Below are 14,120 nucleotides of genomic sequence, written 5' to 3'. Positions count from 1 at the left end.
TCTGGAAGATTGTGCTTAATGACAATAAATGTCTCGTTGGCATAAAGACATGATAATTATAGAAAGTGAAGACAGACATTACCGCAAGACATTTATTTAAAAACATTACTGACTTGGAAAAAGTGGAAAAATCTTTTAACAGCACATGTAATACTGGGACAAAATTCAGTAAAAAAACAATCTGAACAATTGATTGAAATGTATTAAAGCTTCTTAAATCTCTCAAATAGCTGGTGACCTAGTGCCACAACAGACAATACACACGGTCACCATTAAACATATTTTTTCTTTTGCAAAGTAAAAAACACACAAAAAAACATAAATATAAATATTAAATAAATATACATTTATCTATTATTCCTCGAACAAAATAAACACAATGTTGTTGTTGTTGTTGTCAACACTGAGAGACATCTAGCAGGAAGTCCTTTAGATAAGTTAGAGACTCTTCCATGTGGAGAGGTATGGCTTGGCCGATGTCAGCCTGGGATCTCGACAAGAAGGAATCCACAGCTTCACGAATGGCTGGCTTTGTTACAATGTCGTCCGGCTTGTAAACTAAGGTGCCAGCGCTGCCTCTCTGTTCAGTGGCTGAGCTGCATAGATAACCTGTGGGTAACAGATACCTAGACATTAGGAGTAAACCAAAGTTGTCTATGGAGACAGAAGTCATTTTATTTCATTTACTTCATATGGGGGACATATTACAGGAAAAACCAACATGGAGTGTCCTAGTAAGGTGTTGGGCCACCACATGTGCCTTGGCATTTATTCTACAGTCTCTTAACCCTCATCAATCATCAATCAAACTTTATTTATATAGCACCTTTCATACATGCTACTGTAGTTCAAGGTGCTGGAGGGATAAACACCATTCTTCCGAAAGGTATTCCCTCTTTTAAGTGTTTTGATGATGGCGGTGGAGAGCACTGACAGATTGGTCCAAAATCTCCCACAGGTGTTCAGTTGGGTTGAGATCTGGTGACTGTGAAGGCCATAACATATGATTCACATCATTTTCATACTCATCAAAACATTCTGTGACCCCTCATGTTCTATGGATGAAGGCACTGTCATCCTGGAGGAGACCATCAGGATAGAAATGTTTCATCACAGGATAAAAGTGATCACTCAGAACAACTCTGTATTTATTTGCAGAGACTATTCTATAAGGGGACAAGTGGACCCAAACCATGTCAGCTAATTGCCCCCCACAGCATAACAGAGCCACTGGATCCCCTCGCTGTAGGGGTAAGACATTCACACCTGTACCAGTTTTTCCTTTAACTCGTCCCCCGTCTTTATCTATTAAAATCTGTGCTTACAATGCCAACCTATGAAGAATATATGTTGAATTGTATGGCATTACAAAAATCTTGACACAGAATCAACGGTTAACACAAAGAAACAAGCACAGAAATGTAAAAATATGTTTACTGTCATATGTTTTGTAACTAAAATATGTCCACAACAGTTACCAGGGATGAACCAAAGTTAGATATATACAATTGGAAAATGAGTGATGGGAGACAGATTAATAGTTAGTAGAGAGAAAAAGTGAAAGAAATTTGACCATGTGATCAGGATAATCCAATTCTTATTTGATCTTTTGAGACAAAGTAAAAATTTCAGCTTCACCCTCTCTATCCTCTGTTGTACAAACAAGATTAAGATAAAACACTTCAGAAGAATCCCATATAGTAGCTACTACACCACATATCACACATTTACCCGAGTCTGAGGCTTCCCACAGGCTCCAAAGACCATCTGCTTTTATTTAAGACCCCCTTTTATTTAGCTATACCACACAGAGGCTGATGATTTATTTAATCTTTCTGAGACTTCAATTGTCACTACTAAAAATTATGTTCTCATAGATTTTTTACAGAAAAGGGAGCCACTTGTCTCATCATAGCTACACATGATGAGCAGCGTATTCATCAAAATCTCACCTTTCATCGCTTTGTTGTAACTGAGTAGCAACATCCAAAGGAGGTGGATCAACTCTTCCCACTTCTGCCACTTTTCAGTACCATCCTGGGAAGCACAGTCATGAATTAGATGCACTGAACAGTCACTTACTCTTAATTATTGGATTTATCAAAAATAAATCAAAGAAAATTCTTCATTCTAAATTCTTAATAGGAAAATACAAAAAATACATGGTGAGTTTCCAAAATGTATTCCATATTGCGAAAATCTTTTTCTGATATACTTATCCATACATAAAACATTCAATATTTGACCAATGCATCAGTGAAGGGCAAATGCTGTCTTATAAGTTAAAGATTAAAAGAAGATACCAATATGTCTTTATGCCAAGTATAATATTCACCGTCGGGTCTGGTGTCAGAGTGCAGTTCTTCAGAAAGTGAAGCAACAGACTGAGTGACATGGGCACAGAGACTTTCAGTGGGCATGCATAGTCCAACAGATGTTCCAACAGTTTACATCTCAGCAGCTTGCTCTGCAGGCTCTCCAGCAACAGCATCCTGGGTGTCAGGAACAGATTAGTCAAAGATAAAACTGGGGAAAAGAGGAAGACTGTGCGATTTTAATAATTATATCATTTCTTTCTGTGGTGAATTATGAATGACCTAATTGATGGATTTAAAACATTGGTGTTAAATTATTAAATACATTTCCATTCTAACAATAAAACTAACAAACAACTGTTAAGGCCAGTTTAGACCAAAGATTTGCAATGAGATCAGTTGAAACTTGCAACTAATTTCAATACACCGGTCTGCAAGCTTCTGAAACCTGCCAGTTTACACCAGCGCAACTAGATGAGTCGGTGCATCGTTACCATAGCAACTACTGTATTTCTTGTTGGCTTTTTAGGTTTCTTTGTAGCTGGATACTTTGTAGTGTCTTCAAATATGAATAAGGATAGTGATAGTGAGTTATTTGCTATAGTTGCAATTCAATTGTGGATGAAACAGTGAAAACAAAAAACGAAAAGGTTGAGAATTTGGACCGTAGTTCTTTTGCATATTTTAAGGGCTGTGTCATACAGATATGACTGTCCCTCAAACAAATTGATGAGGTGATCCTCTCTTTCTCTTGTTCAAAATACTGCTATTTCGAACAGCTGACAATTTGTAACTGACTTGACCAGTCAAATTGCCAGTGGCATGCCCCACTGGCAACTTGTCAGAAGCACATTTTAAGAATTAAAATCAAAGTCAAGTCGTCACTTTGAGCACTGAGCCACAGCAAGGAAATACTTTCTCTTCAGCTGGCTAATGAGAGCTTCTGTTACTAATCTTTAAATTGAACCCAATTTCAATTTTACTGTGGGTCATTGGCTGCATGCCGTTCAATTGAACAGAGACGGTGCAGGTTTAAACAGGAGATTAATAATGGTTAAGTGGAAATGGTAAAATGATACATTAGTAAATGGAATTATTAGTACATTTAAAAGCCATTATATCAATCATTTTGTGAACCCACTCATTATTGATTTATCATTTAAAGAGGGAATGAAGCTGAAATATTAAGTTAACACATATGATACTTTGAAACCTATTTATACAAACATGCTCATATTGTATAATTTAAATGTAAATGTAATCACTTCCCAACTTGTCTACAAAACATACCAATTAAATAATCCATTATAATTAACACTTCAGCTTCTATGGGAAAAGATAAGCGTTTCAACTAATCAGTATATCAACAAAAATTTGGTCTCAACTTGCTTTATTCACTTTCATCTCTCCTCCTCACCTGTGTGCTCGTAAAGATGTGTTGCTGATGAACATATGGAAGAGCTCCTGGGACAACTTGACAGAGTTGAGAGCTGGAGAGCGGTCGACCTCAAGAGCCAGAGACAGCATCCTCTGAAGGATGGACACAATTCTGTAGGGGAGAAAGGGCCAAAAAAACAGGCTTCAACAACTTGAATGTGGAATGGACAGTCATGATAAAATAAAATACATGAGTAAGATCTGAGTAAGGTAACATTCCAGCAAAAAAGATTAATTTCTAAAAGTTTTCTTTGTAATTCACCTGATTTGTTCATCTTTGTCTTTGGCTGCTTCTCTACTCTCTCCATGTTCTGTTGATTTCACAATGGCAGAAAACAGCCACTTAATGACCTCCCTGGAAAGCATACAAGAAAACACATAATGGTATTACTTTAAAAAGTGCCAAAATTATAAATAAAATATATCAGTTGGTAGTCATGTACTATCATGCAATCATCCTTGTGACTTGTTATTGTATTGCATATATCATGCTTTGCTTGTATTATAAAGCACATTTAACGTATCTGGACTCTGTTCAAGTTATCAAACGTCAGGATTTGATAAATGCAGCTATGAGTTTCCCATTTTACACAATAAAGGTGGGGGTTTGAGAGCAGTGTTTTTAATATAAGGTGACCGTATATCCTCATACGTTTAAGAATTTAATATGCGGGAGCGCCCTGGTGGTCGAGTGGTTAGAGCGCATGCCTACATAGTCACAGCGTCCCTGGTTCGAATCCGGCCTGGGACCTGTGCTGCAGGTCAATCCCCTCTCTCTCTCCCTGTGTCCTGTTGGCCTCTCTGCCAGTTACTGATTCAAATAAAGGCAAAAATAAAGACTCCTCTTCTTTTTAAAAAAAAAGATTTTGTTGGCATAGATGCATTTATTTATCAGTAGACCGACAGGAAACATGGGAGAGAGGGGGGGTTGTGACATGCAGCAAAGGACCTCCGATCAGGACTCTAACCACTCGACCACCTGCGCACCGACTCCTCTTCTTTTTACTAAATATTTTCACTGAGCCATTTAGGAAGCTGTTGTCCACTGACCCCCTTAAAGGAAAACTATGTCATTAGTATAACAAAACACAAAATAAAAGTTACATAATATAAGCCCATGATAATACTAGGAATTTGTAGCCACACTAGCAACTCTGTGAGGCTAAATGCTAACATCACCAGCATGTTAATTTGATCAATTTTAAGATGTTGATGTTTAGCATATAACTGTTTACCATGATGACCATCCCTTAGCATATTAACATGCTAACATTTGCACTAACAAAAAGCAATGTTGAGGCTGGTGGGAATGTTATCAATTCTGACACATTCCAGTAAATTAATAGTTCATATGTTTTGATCTGAACCTCAGGCCTAAACATGCTCTGAAGATTAGCTGTGCAATATATAATTTTATGCGGATTTGCCATGAAACAGACAAGCCTTGGCTACTTCAGAAGTTTCCTGGTTAACCCTTAAATTTCATTTCATGATACAGGCCACTGGTTACCAAAATCACCTGACTCGTGGAAACTGCTGATCACATGACAATGTTGCCTTGGCGATCGAGTGGTGAAGAGAAGAGATAGAACGTTTGGCCTGGAAGTCGTCCTCCAAAGTCTGCACAATGTACTCCAGGAGCATGCGAACAACTTCCCATCGAAGTCTGTTTGTATTCTCCTAATGAAGTGAGAGGGGCCCAGATAGGGACATGTCAGTTTACTGAAATCACCAAAAGCTGTCCACTTTATAAACATGTCTGCCTATTAGGGCTAGATGATACTGACAAGCACAAATGTCAAGTAGTAGTGGTACCTGATTGGCCATGACTGTGGTCAACAACTCCCAGTCCCATGGAACTGTGTTTTTATCATCCATGTGGTGCCTGCAATCAGAAAACAGCTGTAATATCAGAATTCAAAGATGCAAAATAGAGATGAGGGATTGAAGAGAGGATGAAAAGGACCGATTAGGGATTTAAATAAGAAAGACTACATAGTATGTTACAATAGATCATTTTAGACTTGTCAAAGCAAGTGAGGCACATGTGGAATTAACAGAATTCATGATGGCTGCATTACATTTTGGTGAACCAGTTTCAGGGCTTTGTTATTGAGAAACCTTATTGCTAATACTTACACCTATGTTTTCCTTGGTTTGACAAGTCAAATTAGTGTATAGTGAGGGTCTTTTAGTTTATTTTTATGGTTTTCTCACCTCTGTGTCCTCATCAGCAGATTAAAGGCATGCTGACAGAGGTGACGAGGACACTGCGGGTCCAGCAGAATGCCATTCAGCAGGTGGGAGATGATATCCTTGGGAGGATAATAACCAGGCTCTAGTAGATCAGACAAGAGCTGCAAAGTGCTCTCTGGATAGTTCTCATCAATTGTAATGTAAACTAGGCTCAGGCTCTGACGGCATAGCACCTCTGGAGTTTCAAATTCTTCGTCTTCGTTGTCAGTCTAAAAAGAAAACGTTTAAAGAAAAAAATATATAATGTCATGTGTAATGAGCTACTGAGCACAATGGATAAAATCAAATATAAACATTTGGAGAAATGTTTCTAACCAGAGATTGAGTTGCTCCTGCCATTTTCCTGAGTATAATTGGGCACACATAATGCCTGTCCTCTCGATTGGCCCCTCTGAAGTCCCTATCATATCTGCTCTCCTCATTCACTTCTCCATCACTCCCATCCTGCCAAAGGTGAGACACTGGACTGTCAATCCCCAGATCCCCTCTGTATGTCCCAGACCTAGAGCCTTCATCCACATCCTCAGTTTTAGACACCGACAGAGGAGGGTCACTAGAGATGCTGCAGCGCAAGTCAAAACTGTTTGAGGCCTCATCAGCATTATCCTCCCCAAATTGCCTTTCAGAAGTATTTTCAACTTGTGTATCTTCAGAGGAGGGGATTGGGTCAGTTTGGCTCTTGAGGTTATGAGATATAGGACTTGTGTGGGGCGGAGATACAAGATCAAATGGCTGAGAGGGGTCCAGTTCAATGGGAAGAGAGTGAGAGGATGAGTGATCAGAGATGTGGCTTTGTCTAGATTCTGATCTGTTCACTTCTAGCCGGTCGGTCCTTGATTCAAAGGCAGGCGGGACAACATCGGCGCAGTTGAGTTCTCTCGGTAAGGAACCCTGTGCTTCATCTTGAGATGAGGCAAATGGTGCTGGAGACGGGATGAGCGTGGATGGACAAAAGTCTCCCCTCTCATCATCTCGATTGCTTTGCTCCTTTAAGGTTGTGACAGAGCTTCCTTTATCCGTGCAGGGAAAGTCTGCTGAGCTTTGTGGAGAGTGAGATATTTTATCCTGTAACTGCGTGCTTGTTAATTCATTACTGTTCTCTTGTTGTCCCACTTCTATAAGAGGTTCAACAACCTCAGGAGCAGACTCATCCACTGAAGGCTGCATGTTAGGACCATTTGATGTGGTCATCTTAAAGTCACTAATGCATTCTGGTGGTAAAGTGTTATTGTCCATTTGTCTAAGGCACAATGACATTTGTGTACAATCTTTGGTTACATAGACAGAATATGTTGATGTTTTCAGTTCTGTCACATGAGTTTCAAGAAAAGGCATTCGTACTAATTTTACATTTGGTGTTGATGTTTGAAGTTGATGTGTTTTACTGTCCTCCTTTTGGCGTTGTGGTTGAAAATCCAAAAGCCTGTGCTTTGCAGTTAGGTTACTACAGTCCTGTACAGGCTGAGAGACAGTTGAGTCTCCTGAAGAGCGTTTCTGTAAATTAAAATCTAGTTCGTTTGAAGTAGAATTTTTATTTTGACTTTCTTTTACTTGACTATCACATGGTAGCAAATTATCAGTCTCCATTTGTGTCCCATCTTTTGAATCGCTCTCAGTCAAGTCTACCACTGCCACCGCAGCAGAATATCGTCTTTTTCGCAGCTTCAGTTCTGGAAGAGTCCATCTTGGATCTGTGAGTTCGATTAAGTGCTTAAGAAGGGAAAAATAAAAAAACAAAACAGTATGTCAGTAAATGCTGTGGCTGCTTACATACAGAGAAGATTAACATGGCTTCTGATCCTCCTTACTCCAAAAAATATTTCTCCTCTTCCCCCATGATACTTTTATAAGTAGCTATAGAACAAATAAAAAACTGCTAACCTTTTTATTTTATTTTATCTTGGCCAATATGGCCAAATGTTTTTGCCCAATGTCTGTTTTATTATTAATATTAGTGATATAATAATGGTTTTATTTATTATTTATAATAAAAATTAGTATTATTATTTATTACAATGTCACTTTATAGCTTATTGCTGCAGGATTATGGGTAATTTCACGAGCAAATTCTGGTGACATCTGCACCCCAAGCAGACTCTCTGGAGGTCGGAGAGTTTGATTGACGCCCCTTGTGGACTTGATGAATTAGGGATTTGGACAGCCCCTAGCACTCACACACTTCCAAGGGACATACCTGTAATGGTGTAACCCAAATTTCACAGAGTACAGGCATAGCTGCTGCTATTTCACGGTGAGTTTTCAGTTCATGAAAGTTTGGTTACCTAGAAAAGTGTTGCGCAACATTTGGTTACCCTAAAAAACACTGCAAGGAGTTAAGTGTACAGTTTTTCCAGTAAGTATTTTTTGTTTATATGGTTTTAAAGGCCCCATAAAGAAGTTAAAACATCTTTACCTTCTGTCCTGTGACATATTTCCCAGCGAAACTGAATATTTGAGCGGTGAACAATTGTAAGCAATAGGGCAACCTATGGAGAGGACTGTTCTGTTCGCCGCTTCTCCACCCAATTTATTAGTCTTTTAAACTCTTCTACTAGTAGAAACCCATCTCATCTGAAATTTGCTCTTCTCAACACCTGTTCACTTAATAAAAAAGGACTTCTCCTCAGTGAATTTATTTCTGACTCAGCACTGGATTTTCTCTGTCTCACCGAAACCTGGCAAAAACCCATGGACTATTTTTCACTCAATCAAGCCACACCCCCTGGATACTCCTACATTGACAAACCTCGTCTGGATGGTCGAACTGGAGGTGGAATTGCCATCATTCATCGCCATGACATCAAAACCAGTGCAACATCCATCCCAACCCCTTCATCATTCGAATCCCTTTCTTTTAAACTATCTGGTCCCAAGCCCCTGGTCATTGCAGTCATTTACCGTCCCCCCAAGCCCGACCCTGCCTTTCCCTCTGATTTATCTTCATTCCTTACCCAGCTCTGTGCTATATCTGTTCTCCTCCTGGGCGACTTCAACACTCATGTTGACTCCTCTGACTGCAAACCAGCAACCGAACTTCTGGAAATCCTCTCATTCTTCAACATCACCCAGCACGTTGATTTTCCAACCCATCACAAAGGCCACACCCTGGATCTGGTCTTTTCCACTGGAGTCACCATCAATCACCTGGCCAGTAACAACCTTCACATCTCCGATCATCTGGCCATCACTTTCCAAACTCACACTCCCTCCCCTCACGAGAAGCAAAAACGCACTATCACCTTCCGCAACCTTAAGTCCATCAACCCATCCTCTCTCTCCACATGTCTTTCTGAGTCCATCTCAAAACTCACCATCACCCACAACAACTCCCCCGACAACCTGGTCAACTGCTACAACTCATCACTTTCATCCTGCCTTGACCAGCTTGCACCCGTTCAGTCTAAACTGGTCTCATTCACCCACTCTGCCCCATGGTACACTGATGAACTCCACCATCTCAAATCCAAACGACGCCAACTGGAACGGCTTGCCTCAAAAACGGGTCTTACTGTTCACCAGGAAATGTATAAACAACATCTACAGCTCTACAAAGACACCCTGAACTCTACCCGCTCCTCCTACTACTCTGAAATCATCCAGTCTGGCAGCAGCAATCCAAGGACCCTCTTCACCACCATTAACACACTCCTCAAACCAATGGACACCATCTCACACTCCTTCTCAGTTGAGAAATGCAATAACTTCCTATCCTTCTTCAGTGACAAAATCAGCACAATCCACAGCCAGTTGACCACCTACCCCGTCCATGTCCCGAACCTGGGCCCCTCCTAACCACTGGTAAATCCTTCTCCACCTTTGCTACCATCACCTCCTCTGATCTCTCCTCCACAGTCTCAACCATGAAACCATCAACCTGCAACCTTGACCCGCTTCCCACCGCACTTCTAAAGGCCTGTCTCCCTGCTCTCACCACCCTCATCACAACCACTGTAAACTCCTCTCTTTCCTCTGGCCATGTCCCCTCCTCCCTAAAGCTTGCATCAGTCACCCCCGTACTAAAGAAACCCGGCCTTGATCCTGATGCCCCTAACAACTACCGCCCCATTTCCAATCTGCCTTTTCTATCAAAAATCCTCGAACGTGTTGTTGCCAAACAACTCATCACCTACCTAGACTCAAACGACCTCTTCGAACTCTTCCAATCTGGTTTCCGCTCTAAACACAGTACAGAAACTGCCCTCCTCAAAGTGACAAATGACCTTCTGCTATCCTCTGACACTGGCTCCCTCAACATCCTCATCCTCCTTGACCTCAGTGCTGCCTTTGACACGATCCACCACTCCATTCTCATCTCCCGTCTTCAATCCACCCTCGGCATCACTGGCACCGTCCTCTCCTGGCTCAGATCCTATCTCTCCGACAGACACCAATTCATTGCCATCAACAACTGCCAATCAGCCACTGCTCCTCTCATCCACGGTGTCCCCCAGGGCTCTGTGCTTGGTCCACTCCTCTTCATTCTATACATGCTTCCACTTGGTCAGATCCTCCGTCACCATGGTCTCCAGTTCCATTGCTACGCCGATGACACACAGCTTTACCTCCCCTCCAAAACCATCACTGCCTCCACCCTCTCAACCCTCTCCAACTGTCTGACTGCCATTAAGACCTGGATGCAAAATAACTTCCTCAAACTCAACTCCAACAAATCCGAAGTCCTCATCATTGGTCCTGACTCCCTCACCCACTCCACTCAGAACTTCTCCCTCAACATTGACGGCTCCACCATCACCCCCTCCACCAAAATCCGTAACCTTGGAGTTATCCTGGATCCCACTCTCTCCTTCCTCCCCCATGTCAACCATATCACCAAAACCGCCTTTTTCCACCTCCGAAACATCGCCCGCCTCCGCCCCAACCTGTCTACTACCGCTGCTGAGACACTCATTCATGCTTTCATTACATCAAGGCTCGATTACTGCAACAGTCTTCTCTACGGCACCACCACCAAAGTCCTCAATAAACTCCAATACGTCCAGAACTCTGCTGCACGCCTCCTCACCGGTACCCGCTCCAGAGAACACATCACACCTGTCCTCAGTGAACTTCACTGGCTTCCAATCAAACACAGAATCAACTTTAAAATCCTCCTCACCACCTACAAGGCCCTCAACAACTTAGCACCCCCCTACCTTGCTGACCTCCTTCATCACCACGCCCCCTCCCGATCCCTCAGGTCCGTCTCTGCCAACCTGCTACAAGTCCCCCGGACTAAGTGCCGGACCTGGGGTGATCGGGCCTTCTCTGTTGCTGCCCCCACCCTATGGAATTCACTCCCCCCTCACATCAAAATCTCCCCAACCCTCTCCTCTTTCAAATCTGCACTAAAAACACACCTTTTCTTACTAGCCTTCAACTCCTAGCTCCCACTGGACTCGTCATGTTTTTAACCTTTGTTTTTGTCTTCTTTTGTTTGTTTGTTTTTTAACCTTTTATAACTTATAAACATTTGTTTCATAGCTTTAAATAGGGAAATTGTAAAGCGTCTTTGAGCACCGCATAAAGCGCTATATAAGTTTGATTTATTATTATTATTAAAGGACTTAAATCAAATCCTTTGCATTTGAATGGACCGCTAAAAAGTGGGAGAGGCTTAGGGTTTAGTGCAACACAGAGCTGGTCCCGCACACCTCCCTGACATGTTGTTTGACCAGAAATAGAGCAAGGGAGAAATTAATGAATTAGACCTCAACCACATTGTTTTGGAAATGAAAACAAAGTTTTTGCCCATTGATATCCAAACAAACATCTCTTTCTATGTCCCTCCATATTCCTCGTTAGATATAAGTATTGTTTTATATGATGGGTGTGACTAGCGACTCGCCTGAAGGCACATTTGATTGGATGAACTTCTGTGACTGCCTTTGACATTTTGTCATATATCTGACACATAACAAGAGATATATTACCAATCAGGGGCGGACTGGGACAAAAAAATCGGCCCTGGCATTTTGGACCAGACCGGCCCACTACATTCGGTAACGCACACCTTTTCGATCTCTTGAATGTGTATACCAACTGTGCAACTCCAGAGGTGTTCACAAGTAATTTTTTGCAAGTCAAAGTCAAGTCTTTCGCCAACACTAAATCAAATTCAAATTCTGACCTTAGAGCTGTACAATCCTTCATATAGGACAGTATGAAAATTGATCAATTGTAGGTTCATTATAGTGAATCTACTGGAATGTGATGTGAAGAAACACACACTAAGAATTATTTTAATTTTTAGCAACAAAAAATAATTATTTTAACAATGTTGTAAAATACAACAAAATGAACAAAACACACCAACCATGGTGCAAGAAAATGAGAAATTATACTAACTTAAATTGCGCAACTTTGTGTTTTTTTAATAATTAGTAGAACAGGCAAAGGTTAAGGTGAAAGGCAAAAACAGCATCAAAAATGTTAACATATAAGCCAACTTGTTTTTACTCTCGAGTGTGATATCCTTCCACATTTCCACTAACTAACTGGTGTGTGAAGGTAAAGGTAAACAAAAAAGACATTAGACCCTTCATATAGCACCTACCTGCAGCTCTGCAGTGCAAGCTCTCCCTGCATCACCCTCACCACTGTTAGCTTCCAGGTATAGAAAAATACTGATGGGAATGTCAAGAACAAGCGAAAAACACACAGACAGACAAACTCCTACAAAAGGAGTTAGTCTGTCTCTGACGCTGTGTCTAGTTCTCTTCTATTTTTTATTTACAGTCTATGTTTTTACCCCTCGATTTTTTAATTCAAGTAATTTTTATCAAACTAATTTCTGTTACTTCCACTCCTCTTATTTCTGTCAGAATAATAACTCACCTTGACACTCTAACTAGCAATAGTTGAGTTTTCTTGACAAAGAGCGGCGCTAGTGAGTAAATTAACTAAAGTTAGGCTTTACATGTAACTCAGCTCAGATCGGCTTTGTTAGTAAGTTATTAGTTAAAGTAACATGTTGAGGGCGTTTCTATGGTAACCCGTTCTTTTCACCCCCACTTACCGATGGCAGTTTGATCCCTCCGACGTCAACCCGCACCGCTGCGAGGGGCGGAGGATCGGTCTTGGTCTTTAAGTAGCCAACGATCTCGACATCAGAGTCACTGTCGGAGCTGACGGTTATAACATCATCCATGTCAGTCCTGCAGACAGCAGAGAGCACATCTGACGTTAATGTGAAACTCCTCGTCGTGTTTCGTGGTAAAACAAAACAAAACGACAACACAGAATTCAACCTTTTAGATGTTTTTTTTTTGTTTTGTTTTACCTTTTAGATGTGTGGCATTTCCTTGTTGGGATCGTTAGCTTAAGTTGACGCTGCAGGAGGTTTTGAATGATATTGTGTCTTCATAATTCACACTTCACAGCTAGCTTCAACTACAATGCGACAATGCGGATCCATTCCCGGGTGTATTATAATAACATGATATATCGACCAAAGTACCTGCTCTTTGGATGAACTTTGTACCTGGCACATGATCTGAAACTGAACACTTCCTGTTTTTCTCCTTCATTCTTCTTCTGTGTCACAACCAGCTACAGTTGCATATACCTCCACCTACTGGAGTGTGATGTCTTAACCGAGAGGGACCCAACTGCAGTTAAGATTTCGTTTCGTTTTCGATTTTTTATGATTTTGTATGTAAAGTACCTAAAAACTAAAAAGCTTTTAAGACATCCAGCCTACTATAAGATATTGTAGAACATACTGCCAGATAAAATACTGCTCCCGCTATCTATTTTTATTCATTTGTTTATTTTTTTGATGTACGAATTATTTATTTATTTACTTTACATGTTAGTTTTTATATAATTTGCATTTTTGGTCTGATTGTGTTTTTTTATGTTATATATATATATATATATATATATATATATATATATATATATATATATATATATATATATATATATATATATATATATATATATATATATATATATATATATATATATATATATACTTAATAGTTAACACTGTACTCCCTGTACTGCCAAGGTTGATACAACTGTTTGTATTGTATTTTGTTTTAAAGATTTAAATAAAACATTTTATAACTTTATTTAACAAAATCATGTACAAAGAAAGTAAACGACATG

At 40.4% G+C, this 14,120-nt stretch overlaps 1 protein-coding gene across 1 annotated transcript; it reads right to left on the bottom strand.

The window, feature by feature from the left end:
- Nucleotides 1-78: 78 nt before the first annotated feature.
- On the bottom strand, nt 79-13,463 carry simc1 (SUMO interacting motifs containing 1). The gene is made up of 11 exons (XM_062425061.1): nt 13,288-13,463; nt 13,024-13,162; nt 6,324-7,718; nt 5,970-6,217; nt 5,568-5,637; nt 5,272-5,432; nt 4,015-4,107; nt 3,733-3,864; nt 2,336-2,492; nt 1,953-2,037; nt 79-609 (listed from the first exon to the last, which is right to left on the bottom strand). Exons 2-11 carry the CDS (start codon nt 13,153-13,155, stop codon nt 398-400), a joined length of 2,685 nt encoding a protein of 894 aa, XP_062281045.1. The 5' UTR covers nt 13,156-13,162; nt 13,288-13,463; the 3' UTR covers nt 79-397.
- Between the last annotated feature and the right edge of the window lie 657 nt (nt 13,464-14,120).

The sequence above is a fragment of the Scomber scombrus genome, chromosome 9 (genome assembly GCF_963691925.1).
Source record: "Scomber scombrus chromosome 9, fScoSco1.1, whole genome shotgun sequence".
In the NCBI taxonomy this organism is placed as follows: Eukaryota; Metazoa; Chordata; class Actinopteri; order Scombriformes; family Scombridae; genus Scomber; species Scomber scombrus.
This window is presented reverse-complemented; position numbering and strand designations above follow the sequence as displayed.